The sequence below is a fragment of the Lycium ferocissimum genome, chromosome 3 (genome assembly GCF_029784015.1).
Source record: "Lycium ferocissimum isolate CSIRO_LF1 chromosome 3, AGI_CSIRO_Lferr_CH_V1, whole genome shotgun sequence".
Lineage (NCBI taxonomy): Eukaryota > Viridiplantae > Streptophyta > Magnoliopsida > Solanales > Solanaceae > Lycium > Lycium ferocissimum.
In genome coordinates, this window is record NC_081344.1 from 19706031 (window position 1) to 19719842 (window position 13812).

Genomic DNA, 13812 nt, shown 5'->3' on the forward strand with positions numbered 1-13812 from the left:
TCATAGCAATGTTAGCATGTACAGAATTCAGCATCCAAGCGATTACCTTTGCATTATTTAATTTTCAGAGATCCAACTCTTTTGGATCTGTTGGCTGACGAGTAGAACCATCTAACAACCCAAAAAGACCCTTACCTTGAACAAAGACTCCAAAGTGGAATTTCCATAGAGCAAAATTGGAACCGTCCAATTTTGTGTAGAGCAAATCGTGCGAGGATGACTTTGAATCCATTGAGGGACAACATACGACTGAGAGAAAAAGAAGAAGGTACAAGGTACATGTGTAGAGAAAACAGGGAGCACAAAAGGAATACAAAAATGTAGCAAAATACCTGTGTAGAGAAATATAGAGCACCAAAAAAAAAAAAAAAATAGATGGTGGCTCCGTATACCATGACAGAAGAAATAGCCATAACTGTTTTCTCTGCATATTCAATAATACTATAGGAATATATATTGTAATAACTATACAATCAGTAATTAAGTCATATTCTGGGAAAGAGTGTATTTTGTGATCAATTATAGTATTGACTAACAAAAATAACATATAAATTCTTGGATAACTTAAAAAAATACTCCATTTAACACCGTCAACCAAAGGCTAGTTATGCGCCGATTATTTTTTTCTTACGCTACCAATCAAACATTGTATTATCTTAAGTGTTTTTAAAGGCGTTTTCTGGTGCATCAAAGCTATCAAAGCGGATTGGCCAAAATGCAGCTATGGTGAGACGTATTGTCCCAATCTTCGAGCACTCATTTGAGGCGTAAACTCAGAATACTCTCCCAAATGGGAGTTAAGTTTGCTAAGTAAGTTCTTTTTTATTTCTTTAAATACTCAAATGTTAGCTCTCAAACAAAAGAAAAACTCAAAAGTCAAAGATTTTTTTAATTATAATTATTAACCTTAATTTCATAATTCCTTCTCTTTATCATTTACTAAGTCATTACTCAATTTATTTTTCACTAGTTGTATGCAAAATGCAAGCTACAGGTAGTTAGAGCTTTGCTCTCAAATAGTTGCTATGATCCCACGCTTCTCGCTTAAAATTTCCATCCTAGTGCTTCATTCTCTTCAAGCATTTTTTCGCTCTTTTTTATTCTTTTTCAAGTTGGTTTTAAGAGTTAATGGCCAAAAACACACCTGAGCTATCACTTTTTCGTGAGTTTTTTACCTGAACTATCTGGTGTGTGAGATTTCTACCTGAACTATCAGCTGTGGGAGATTCCTACTGAGCTATCATCAACTATTTACCAAAACACACCTCAATTATTAGTTGTTCACTTTAATACATATTAAAAACAAATATCTTTGGGTCTTGATTGCTCTAATACCAGAGTCAAACACCCAAATCCAGACCTCCCAAGGGAGGAAGAACTCTTGCCATATCTATCCCATGCTTATTAGATGGATGGTGTCTATGTTTGACTTCAAAGTTAAGTTTTGAGGAGACAAAGAAGGGACCATATCTGCTGGTCTAATTTTGATTTTTTTTTTTTTTGTTTTTGTTTTAAATCTCAAACAGCTGATATTAATTTTGTGAGGTTCATCTCACCAGTTAACAAATTTAAAATTTGTGGATTTAAAAGTATAAAATTTTAACTCATTAACTTGTCAAAAGAAAAAAATAGCATCACACAAAAATCAATTGCATAGACACAAAACAACCTTTTTTCAGCACCAACGAATGTAGAATGAAATTTATTCCTTCCTGACCGAAGTCTTTATTCTTGGGTATGAAAAAATCTTTGATAGGGAGCGCTCCCCGAACCCTATACAATGCAAATTCAATAAAGTCAAACTCCACTACGAATATCTAACACCGGTGGAAACTAAAAAAAAAAAAAATTTTTTTTTTTTCCATCCAACAATCAGACTCCTAATAAACTCCTAGTTGTAAAACCCTGGACTTTCAATCCCACGGTCAAAATCCCATCATCGTTACACACGAAGACTTGACCCTACCCTAGATCCCCTGTTACTACTCCCTCTCTCCCCATTTAGCCTCCCCTCTCTGTTCTCCTTCCCCATTTCCTCTCTCTAAAAGCCACGCCCAAAGTTCTGAGAGAGGAAGTGTGTAAAATTTTTCAAACATGAATGGGGATATGAGTCAACAACAACAACAGTGGATTGCGATGCAGCAACAGTATCAGCAACAATGGATGGCGGCTATGCAGCAACAGCAGTATCCACCGGCAATGGTAATGCAGCAGCAACAACAAATGATGTACGGTGGTCAGCAACAATACATGCCGTACGGTTACCATCAACAACAACGGCAAAAGCAGCATATTCATCAACAGAGTTCTAACGAAGATAATAGAACTATCTGGATTGGTGATCTTCAACAATGGATGGATGAAGGCTATCTCCACACTTGTTTCGCTCAATCTGGAGAGGTTTGCCTTCTCTCTTTCTCTTAAGACTTACATACTTGTGTTGGAGTGTAATTAACATGAATAGAGCCGAATGGATTTGCTTATATGGTCCTAATTTAAGTGTCTTAGTTTGATTGGGCACGGAGTTTAAGAAATACAGATAAGAGTTTTGGATCTTGTGGTCTTAAATTAAAAATGTGTGTCCTTTAAATCAGGGCCCGTTTGGCCATGATTTGATTTGAAATCAGTTGATTTGAAGTTGAAATTTTGTTTGGACATACAATTTAAATTTCTTAGTATGTTAGTATTTTTTCTCATAAACATGAAAACCCCACAATTTGTGAATATTATCGAAACTTTCACAACTCTTATACAATCTTACCGAATGAGCAAAACATAGTTCATAAACAAGGTATCGGAATATCTTAAGATGCCTTCTTTCTCTTGCATTTGCTTATTTACAGTATCTTAAAAGCTCCTGTTTGGCCATAGATTTTGGAGTTGAAACTTGAAATTTTGAGTTTTTGAAACTTAGAAGCTGTGTTTGGACATGCTTTTTTACTTGGAAGAAATTTGGAAGTTTTGTGAGTGAAAGTGAAATTTCTCCCAAAAAACTAGTCTGAGCCATTTTTTGGAACTTGAAAATATTTTGAAGATAAATTTTCAAAATCTAATAAACTTTCATGGCCAAACAGATATTGGAAGATAAATTTTCAAAATTTGATCCAAAACCTATGTTACTCGGACTCTTCAAAAATGGACACAGGTGTGTGTATTATCCTCCAAAAGTAGTGCATTTTTGAAGGATCCGACACAGGTGCGGCATCATTTTTGGAGAGTCCGAGCAACATAGGCTAAGATTTCCATACTTATCTTGGAATGAAATTAACCTGAATAGAGCTGAGTGGATATGTGATTCATAAAGTGGATCCCGACTAGTTTGAGATTGAGATGTAGTTTCTTTCATAGTTCTCGAGAGTGAAATTAAACTGAGTAGCGCGGAATGGATTTGTGATTCATAAAGTGAGTCCTGGCTAGTTTAAGATTGAGATGTACTCCTTCCGTCCCAATTTATGAGGCACTTTTGGATTTCGAGAGTCAAACGAGTTTTCCTTTGACCGCTATTTTTTCATAAGCCTTTTTAGCTATTTTGAATTGTCAATTATTGGGACTTATAGTACCCAAGGTGTGGCCTAGTGGTCAATGAAGCGGGTTGAGATTCATGAGGTCTCAGGTTCAAATCCCACCAGAGACAAAAACATTATGTGATTTCTTCCCATCTATTCTAGCCTTGGTGAACAAAGTTACCTTATATTTGTTGCTGATGGGAGGTGGCAGATATACCGTGGAATTAGTCGAGGTGCGCTCAAGCTGGCCTGGACCCCACGATTATAAAAAAAAACATCACGATTATAAAAACACTATTGTGACTTATATTACTTTTTACTTAGTTTTCAAATATATAAAATTGTTTCAAAAACCTTGAAGATTCCATGTCTGATTTACGGTAAAAATTTAACAGTGTGACTCTTGAAATTCGAACTCTGCCAGAACAGAGGGAGTAGTTTCTTTCGTAGTTGTCGGGAATGAAATGGGCCTGAATAAAGGATTCATAAAGTCAACGCTGATTAGTTTGGGATTCAGGGATAGTTGCATATTTTAAGTTGCTGAAATGTATTGGAATAGGGTGGAATGCACCTTGGGGATTCATAAAGTTGATCCTGACTAGTTTGAGTTGAGAATCGAGATGTAGTTTCTTCCATATTTGTCGTGGTATGAAGTGGATGGCAGAATGAACAAGGATTCATAAGCTGATTCTGACTAGTTTTAGATTGAGGTATATTTGATTGAAAAGTTAGAAAGTAAGCCTTTAAAACCTGCATGATTGTTCAGAAAGCGTTATTATTCATTTAATGTGCGATTGATCGTGAGCAAGACGTGACCAGAAATGAGATTCCATTTGATGTGCATATAAACTACTGTGATAGTGAGATTCAAAGAATGATTCATGGGATTTTGTGGTATTCCCTGCCTTCCCAACCTCCCTTTTGGCCATATGCTTGGATGGAGAATCAAGAGTTGAACATGTAAGTTTATTGGTAAATTAAGAATGTCTTGCTACTTCTACAAATACTTGGGATGAGGAAGAGTTAAATACATTTTACCACCTTTAATTTCATTCTAGTTTTCTGTATTAACTCAACGTCCAGTTTTTGACCAAAATTGACACCTGATTTGAATTCGAGATTTAAATTGGTAAAAATGATAAGGAAAGTGTTCCATGTGGGGTGGAATACCATAGAACTTGTTCATTGTACTCCAAGCTGCATGTATTGATTTCTTGGTTAGCATTGAATTCCTAAATGAAAGCATGCCACCCCTTTTTGCACTTTAAGGTCACAAATCAGATTTGGTGTATGCTTTATGCCATTCTTGGCTTGAGCTAGACATACCATACTCCCCTGTAAAGCTGTTGCTTGGATGGAGAAAAGAGGGCCTCAACAAGAATACCCAGAAGATTTGGAACACTATCCCACAGACAATTTGGTGGACTGTATGGCTTCATAGAAACAACAGATTTTTTTTAACACAAAAGTAGAAACATACTTAGAGCCCGTTTGGATTGGCTTATAAGTTGGCTTATAAGCTGTTTTCAGCTTTTTTGAGTGTTTGGCTGGCCAGCTTAAAGTCATTTTGTGCTTAAAATAAGCTCAAAAAATAATTGGACCCATTTAACTTAGTTTATCTAAAGCAGCTTATAAGCTGAAAACAGCTTATAAGCCAAAAAAAATAAGTTGGACTACCCCAACTTATTTTTTTCAGCTTGTAAGCTGCAAACAGCTTTAAGCTATAAGCCAATCCAAACGGGCTCTTAGTCTTAAACACAAATGTATTGCTTTGCTAGCATTTTGGTGCAACTTGTCCCTTACACACGATGTACATGGACATGCTAGATATTATTGGGGATATGCGCAATCTGCAGTTATGTGTTTTTGTAGCACTGTCTTATTTATCTTAGAAAAGCAAGGATCTACTGTTTTACTTATAGAGGATGGGAAAAAAGAGGGGATTGCTTACAATAAAAAAGGAAAAAAGAGGGGATTGTTTGGAAGTTTTTTGGTGTGAAATATGTTAAATGGAATGATACCATAAAAGTGTATAGCCACCTAAGTCTGTTACATCATGCAATAGAATGGGTGGTAGATCTGCTGAGAGAATGAAAACCACTGAGAGAGGCACTTCCGTAGAGGAATTTTATTTTGATAGATTATGAAATTCTTATATAAATAAAAAAAATTATAGTAGAAGATTCCTCCTGATATACCACTTTTCAACTAGGTATCATGTCAAAACAAGCATGGCTTATGGTGGTTAATCAGCTAACTGTAATAGCATGCATCTTGATTAGTTCTCTTGGTTGACCATGTATCATAAAACATGCAGGTTATTTCTGTGAAGGTCATTCGAAATAAGCAGACTGGTCAATCAGAGCGTTATGGGTTTGTTGAGTTCAATACCCATGAAGCAGCAGAAAAAGTCCTACAGAGCTACAATGGCACTATGATGCCAAATGCAGAGCAACCATTCCGCCTAAATTGGTCATCCTTTAGTGCTGGTGAAAAGCGTGCAGATGTTGGTGCTGGTGCTGGTGCTGGTTCTGGTTCTTCTTCTGATTTATCGATTTTTGTAGGAGATTTGGCCCCTGATGTTACTGACGCAATGTTGTGTGACACATTTGCCAGTAAATATCCATCCGTTAAAGGTGCAAAAGTAGTAATAGATTCAAACACGGGTCGCTCAAAAGGCTATGGCTTTGTTAGGTTTGAAGATGAAAGTGAAAGGTCTCGGGCCATGACCGAAATGAATGGCATATATTGTTCTAGCAGGGCTATGCGTATTGGTGTTGCTACTCCAAAGAAACCATCAGCAATGCAACAATATTCTTCACAAGGTACAAAATATTGTATCCTGTTTTGCTGCAAGTCATTTATTATATAGAGTATACTGGATCAGATTACCATAACTTTCTGTTTCGTAGTCCCTCATTCTGAATTTCTTTTTCTACTATGCGGACATTACTAACCTAGTATCTTTCAGTTATTATCCATATATTTCAGTTTTACTTTTTCCAATCACTCTGGAAGTTAGTCAACTTGACTACTGATCAACAGAATAGGACATTTAATTTGGAGGAGGCATTATGTTTCTTACTGGCTGAACAATTTTGACTATCTTCTGGTAGTTAACTACTCCAGATATTTCATACCTGTGTGCCTGCAATTTATGTTTACTGTCAAATGTTATTCTTATATTTTAAATAAGACAGATATTTCATACCTATGTGCCTGCAATTTATGTCTGCTGTCAAATATTTGGATCTTATTCTTATATTTTCTTCTCGAGGTTTTGAACTGTTGACACTCTTTTTCAGCTGTAATATTAGCGGGTGGACATGCATCAAATGGTGCTGCAACCCAAACTTCCCAGTCTAATAGTGATTTATCAAACACAACAGTGGGTGCTTCTCCCTCTTATGGTAATTGGTCCTAGTTACTCAATTGGCTCTCTAACTTTTGATTTACTGTGTAGGTTTTTGTTGGAGGAATTGACTCTGATGTTACCGACGAAGACCTCAGGCAGTCATTTATCCAGTTTGGCAATGTGGTCTCTGTGAAAATACCAGCTGGAAAAGGATGTGGTTTTGTACAATTTTCGGACAGGTAATGAGTGATACTGCTAAACATGAATTTAGTATAGCGTATGGGTATATAAGGCAGTGAGGAGAAGTGACTCTCACGACTCGGGAATATTGGGGACAGATTGGTGAAGTTCTATAGTTTCCTTTATTTGGTCTGATTTGATAGAACCTACTAAACTATCAATGAGTTAAAATGGCTGGAGCTTTTAGGTCAGTACTAGTTTAGTATATTTATTAGTGTTTGGTTTGGTTTTATTTGTGATGCTTGAGAATCTGCAACCAGAGTTATCAGCGGAACGTACTGATCATAACATACAAAACAAGATGTTTTACCCGTTAGCTAGCAACTGTATTTCTGAGAAAGAAGGAAAAGTCTATGGACTCATTCATCTACCAGGGACTAGAGTTTCAGAGATTGATGAAGAGTTTTATCTTAGTTACTAATGTGAATTGTTTCAAAATCGACCATCTCTATGTACTGATTTTCTTCTGTGAATTGAATGAAAGGAAAACATAATTTCTGAATCCAGAACTCTTTCTTTGGGTTATGAAATGGCCTTTTAGTAAAATATGTTTTTTAACCAACTTGAGATCACTAGAAGAGTAATCGACTAATCATTTTCAAACCTACCCAACAGTTTAAAAATGAACTTGTCGCATGAACTCACTGATAAACTGAAGTGGTTACACATATATAGTGAATTTTTGGTTGTTACTACTGTTTCTATGGAGGCAGGGGGCCAAGGTGGTGGTCAGTTGAACACCCTTTGCCAGAAAATTATACCGTGTATATAGGTCATATTATTTTCTATACAGATATTTATTAAATCTTGAACACCCTTAAGGAATTTTCTATCTTCGCCACTGGATGGAGATAGTCTTGAAGCTTTCAAATGCTAACATTGCATAACCTGCTTGCGTTTTATGTTCCATAGGAGTGCAGCAGAGGATGCAATACAAAAATTAAATGGAACAGTTATTGGAACTCAGACGGTTCGTCTTTCCTGGGGTCGAAATCCAGCAAACAAGCAGGTATGTACCAAAATGGTAAATGTGTTTCTAGAAAGCTTTTTCTTTAGATATTGAGTACCTTGTGCCAGCATCTGTTTCATGGAGTCTCCATGTTTGCTGTCAAAAGTTTCCATAAGCTTTTTACATTGAGCAAAATGAGAAGAAAGGCAACAATGTTCCCCAGAAAAATGTTACTAGTGTTCTGCTTTTTGTATGAAGAATCCTTTGCATTGTGTTTATCCCAAATAAGCCACTTGCCTAGAAGCTGACAAGTTGATAAATCTTGACTTTTCATGTCTGGTCTACGTGATATTTATCGGTTTGCAGGAATACAGAATCAAATATTTAAAAAAAAGGTTATAATAGACTTGGAAACTTAAGCAATTCACCTTATGCATTAAATTTGTAATGGTGTATCTACATGAATTTAAAATTTATAGGTAACATTTACAGCTCAAAATTTATATGGTTTATGCATCTTTCTTTATGCTCTTTATTAGTAGTTGACCTGGAAAATGATTTCCCTTGGATCCTAGGGAAGTATTTTCCACTGATCTTCGGAAAACACTTCCTTAGAGTAAGTATTTAGTGCAACCAAACAAGAGAAAATATTAAATCATACCAATCAAACCCAATAGATGGCAGATTCCTGCTACCACTGGACTACAGAACCCCCCACACCACGTCGTGCCTCTTCATTCATTTTACTCCTCAGTCTTTATTCATTTTTTAATTTCCTTTTCCTATTATTCTAAGTTTTCCTTTTTTTGCTTAGAATTAAGAATACAATTAGTACAATATTTTGAAATACAAAGCCTTCAGTTTACAACAGTTGACTTGATTACATCTAGTCTCACCTAAGCAATGATTTGTTTATCAAAATTTTGCGAGAAAAATATAATTCCCTCTGTCCCAATTTATGTGATGCTCTTTGATTGGGCATGGAATGTAAGATTTTGAAACTTATGGTCTAAAATAAAGATTTTGAAACTTATGGTCTAAAATAAGCCATACATATTTGTACCCGCAAGGGTGGCTCAGTTGGTTGAGCATGGTGCTTTCATAATGGAGGTCTCAAGTTCGAAACCCCCTGCCTACGACAGCAGGGGATTTGCCTTCTGGGTCGAGCTCGTCGCACCGGGCTTGCCTTGTGCAGGTTATCTCTCCTGTGTGGTTTGCGAGCTATTGCACAGGAGCTGGGTTTACCATGTGCGCATCTGAAGGGTAGCGGCTGCGGGTTCCCATGTCATCAAAAATATGCCTTACATATTTGTGTGGCTATAGATCATAGCTATAGATCATCTCATTAAGAGAAATAAAAAGTTTAAAAAGTTTAAAAAGTTTTAAGGTTATAATGTTTCTTAATATAGAAAATTATCATTATTTTTGGAACAGACTAACAAGGAAGGGCATCACTTAAATTACGACAGACAAGAGTACTAACCTATTAAGGACAAGAAAATATTTTTTGGAACCGCTCATGCACCAACCAAATACTGGAAATAAGTAAGAAAACAATTTAGTTTCCCGGAAAACTTTTTCTGTAGAAATCATTTGCTGTAGAAAACATTTTTCTTTCCAACCAAACACCCCTAGTGAAGCTTCTTCATAGAATGTTTGCTATATACACAACTTATACTTGCTCTGTTTTTGCAGTTTAGAACAGACTCTGGTAGTCAATGGAACGGGGGTTATTATGGAAGGCAAAATTATGGTGGATATGGATATGGTGCATCACAAAGTCAAGATTCCATGTATGCTGCTCAAGCAGTTTATGGGGCAGCCTCTAATGGCTACGGGAATCACCAACAACCAGTTAGCTGAACTATAGTCGAGTGTGCCATTTAGTTAGAGTTCGGCAAATTTTTATTTTTAAAATTTACTTTTGGGTGTTATTTAAATTGACTTATAGGTTGATACTGGTTGATGAGGATTTGTGGCAGGATTGCTTTTATGCTTTGATGAGTGGTGAACTTATTTGCCTCATGTTTGCCTTTCCTTCTCTCGTTTGTTTCTGCTCAGTATTTGATCTTTGATTGACTTCATAAAATTATCAGGGGGTTATCAAGCAATGAGTTATGGTAAAAACAAAATGACATAACTAGTACTACTGTACTAGTATTATCCAGGAACTCGAGCTGCTATTCTTTTTGATAGTTGTTGGAAGAGGGATCAAGGTCAAGTTGTGAATACAACAATATTTAATTGAATATAACTAAATCGTTCTCTCTGGCGATAGTTTGAACTTATTGTTCCATTTTAAAAAAAATTCTGCTATATATAGACGCATCTCAAGTTGAAATTAGAGAATGTCTCTTCACTTGTTACTTATACGAGTTAATGGTCCAAGACATATCTGAACTATCACTTTTTCGAGAATTTTCCTCCCGAATTATTAGGTGTGCGAATTTGCTGCCTGAACTGTCACCAACAGTTTGTGAAAATGCACCTAAAGTACTAGTTGTTCACTTTTTCTACCTATATTCAGGTAGGAAAAGTGAACAACTAATAGGTTGATGTGTGTTTTGACAATCAGTTGATGATAGTAAGGAAACTCATGGAAAAGTGATAGTTCAGGCGTGTTTTTGACCATCATCTCTTGCTTTTAATACGCAGTTGTCCATAGATTCACGAAAACTCGAATTATACCGTAAACAAAAGCCCAAGTATGGACGTAACAATCAAAGAAAGTGAATTATGTGCAAATACAAATATGATAGGAACAGTAGGATCTACATTTTTTTTTCTTTTGCAAATCGTCCTTGTGATGTGGGGGTGGGGGATGTGGGAGGGTGGGGGGGGTGGGGTGGGGTTTGGCTAGACCCCTGTGGATCATATCCTGCAAAAAAATTGGTACATGGGAGATGGGGCATCTGACCCGACCTCTCCTTCCTAATAGAGGGATGACAAATCCATCCTGTACACATTGACCTCTATAAGTTTAGAAAAGTTAAAACTGCTTAAACTGCACAAAAGTTAAGAGGTACCTACATTGTCATTTCATTGAAGAGGCTGAACTGGGATTTACCATCGAAGATCATAATTTTCCATATGGTATTTGGTTGTTTATAGTTGTCTCTGTTTGGGCAGAACCAACTTCATCGGCAATAATATACCTCAATTGGGAAGAATGGAGAACAGAAATAGAGATCAAAATCAAACAAGAAATTTTTTGCTATATCCAAAACAAAAAGCAAACAGTATTACTAAGCTAGCTAGACAGACGGTTGATTCCATTTTGATTTGTCAATACATCCATTGTCAACCTTCTGTGAGCAGCATCATCACAAATAAAAACAACTTTAAGAGGTGCTACTATTATCACTAGTACTAGTTAATAAAATTGGACCAGGTCTAAAAATATTATGCTACTATTATCACTAGTAGTAAATAAGAGAGTACTCCTACTATTCAATAATATTGGACTAATTCTAAGCTAATGTAACAGCAGCTTCATTCCAATCATCAGATGATTCCTTCATTAGCTGCTACTAACTCAAACTTTATATAAAGAAAGAATTAACACACAGAAATCAAGCATCAGCATTACCTTTAGCTAAATAACCATACTAAGCAAATTTTGAATATGATGAAGGAGGGTGTGGCTGCTTTCTCTCACTCTCTGTTGAGCTGGTTGGCCTTTGTGCAATGCGACTCGACTGAATATTCACCGGTTTATACAGGCCGATCTCAAGAATGACTGAAAGAAGCTGATAAAATATCAGCATTGCCAGGCCAACCTCAAGTTAATTTTGATCAATTTTCTGGCTACGTGACTATCGATCCCTCAGCTGGTCGAGCATTGTTCTATTATTTTGCGAAGTCTGAAGATCCTTCAAACAAACCCCTTGTACTCTGGACAAATGGAGGTCGGTAATTTCTAGCTACACTTAGTTTTATTGATAAATCAAAGAGATGTGCCATCTTTTATTTCATTTTTCCTGACATCTCATGGTAAAGTTTTGATATCCAAATTGTACACCAAAATTTGATTATTTAACTACTCAAAAGAGTAGACCTAGTATATATAAATGTACCTACTATATATAAATGTACTCCTTGTTAACACCTTTCATGTGATGAACAACAGGTCCAACTTGCTCTTCTTTAGGACTTGGGGCATTCGAGGAAATGGGTCCGTTCAGAGTCAATAGAGGTGGTAAAACTCTTGCGCGAAATGAGCACGCATGGAACAATTGTAAGAATGTTGTTAAGAACTAAAGTATTGTCATTCATTTACGTTAACGACTAACTGTATAATCATTTAATAAGTGTTGTTAACAATGCAGTGGCAAACATTCTATTCTTGGAATCCCCTGTTGGCTTTGGATTTTCTTACTCTTAACACATCATCTAATGATGTTAATGGAGATACAAAGGTGACATTAGACACCTACACGTTCTTGGTTAATTGGTTGGAAAGGTTTCCAGAATATAAAACCAGAGACACATTCCTAGCTGGTGAAAGTTATTCAGGTCATTATGTTTCTCAACTTGCTCAGTTAATCCTCAACAACAAAATCACTAACCAGACAGCCATCAACTTAGCCGGAATTGCTGTAAGATTAGACAAATTATCTACACATAAATAACACTTGCACCAATAAATTTTCTAATCCAATTGCTTATGAACGTGTAATTCTACATCTTAACAGATTGGGAATCCAAACATAGACTACGAAACAAGATTAACTGGTTTCTTTGATTATATTTGGACACACGTTCTTATATCAGACGAAATTTACAAAGGAATTGTTTTGACTTGGCACTTCTCCGCGGAGGCTACTACGACAAAAGAGTGTCAATCATTTATCGACAAAGCGAGGGAGGATCGTGGCAGTACTAATTTTTTCGACCTTTATGCTCCTTTATGTACTTCTTCCTCTTTTTTGCCATCGGTAATAGCTATGTCTATGCTTCATCAAACCTTGAACCTTTCCTTCTTCTCGTTAATTTTTATTTCTTCCTTTTGAATATATGGTTAACAAATGTGTCTTTTTTTTTTTTTAAAAATGTAATCCATGTGCTGATGATGATGTACTCTTTTACCTAAACACTCCGCAAGTCCAAGAATCACTTCATGCAAATGTCACTGGATCAATTCAAGGAACATGGCAGTTTTGCAAGTAATTAACTAACATTATTTGCTTGCACAAGCTTTAATTTTTAGATTTTAGTCATAAGGAAATTCCAACTGTTTTTCCGTACTATATTTTGTTTTTGGTTTCTACAGCTCGGGCTTACAGTATGACAAATTTTCGGTACTAACAGTATTGCCTGTTATTTAAGAGCTGATGACTACTAGTATCAGTGTTTGGATCTTTAGGTAACTGACGAAGTACTTCAGCTATGATAAAATGCTATTTCAAACTAATTTTCCGAAGATGAAATCAAATGGCCTTTTAATCTTAGGACTAATTACCATCAGTCATATTTATCAATGCTCCAATACATACTGAGAAGATCAATTCGAAATTTCATAAACAGTGGCGACACAGGCTGGTTTATACCCGTCACATCGGTCAGATATAGACTTGGTCCACTACCAGTAAAGACTCCATGGTATCCTTGGTATTCTCAAGACGAGGTAATCAAAATTGAAGGACAACCAATATTTATATCCTCTTATTCTTGGTTCAACTGATATGATATATACAAAAATATAGCTTGACAAGTTTGGTATGTTTTATAGATTGGTGGTTACGCTGTTGAACACGAAAATT

The 13812-nt window shown here is 36.1% G+C and overlaps 1 protein-coding gene and 1 pseudogene across 1 annotated transcript; both read left to right on the plus strand.

The window, feature by feature from the left end:
- The first annotated feature begins 1918 nt into the window (after positions 1 to 1918).
- On the plus strand, positions 1919 to 10075 carry LOC132049991 (polyadenylate-binding protein RBP47-like). Its single transcript, XM_059440987.1, has 6 exons — positions 1919 to 2400; positions 5824 to 6331; positions 6812 to 6894; positions 6970 to 7100; positions 8014 to 8110; positions 9746 to 10075. The coding sequence occupies exons 1-6, from the start codon at positions 2095 to 2097 to the stop codon at positions 9911 to 9913; spliced, it is 1293 nt and encodes a 430-aa protein (XP_059296970.1). The 5' UTR covers positions 1919 to 2094; the 3' UTR covers positions 9914 to 10075.
- A 1603-nt stretch (positions 10076 to 11678) lies between these two features.
- On the plus strand, positions 11679 to 13377 carry LOC132048748 (serine carboxypeptidase 1-like; annotated as a pseudogene).
- Positions 13378 to 13812: the final 435 nt, after the last annotated feature.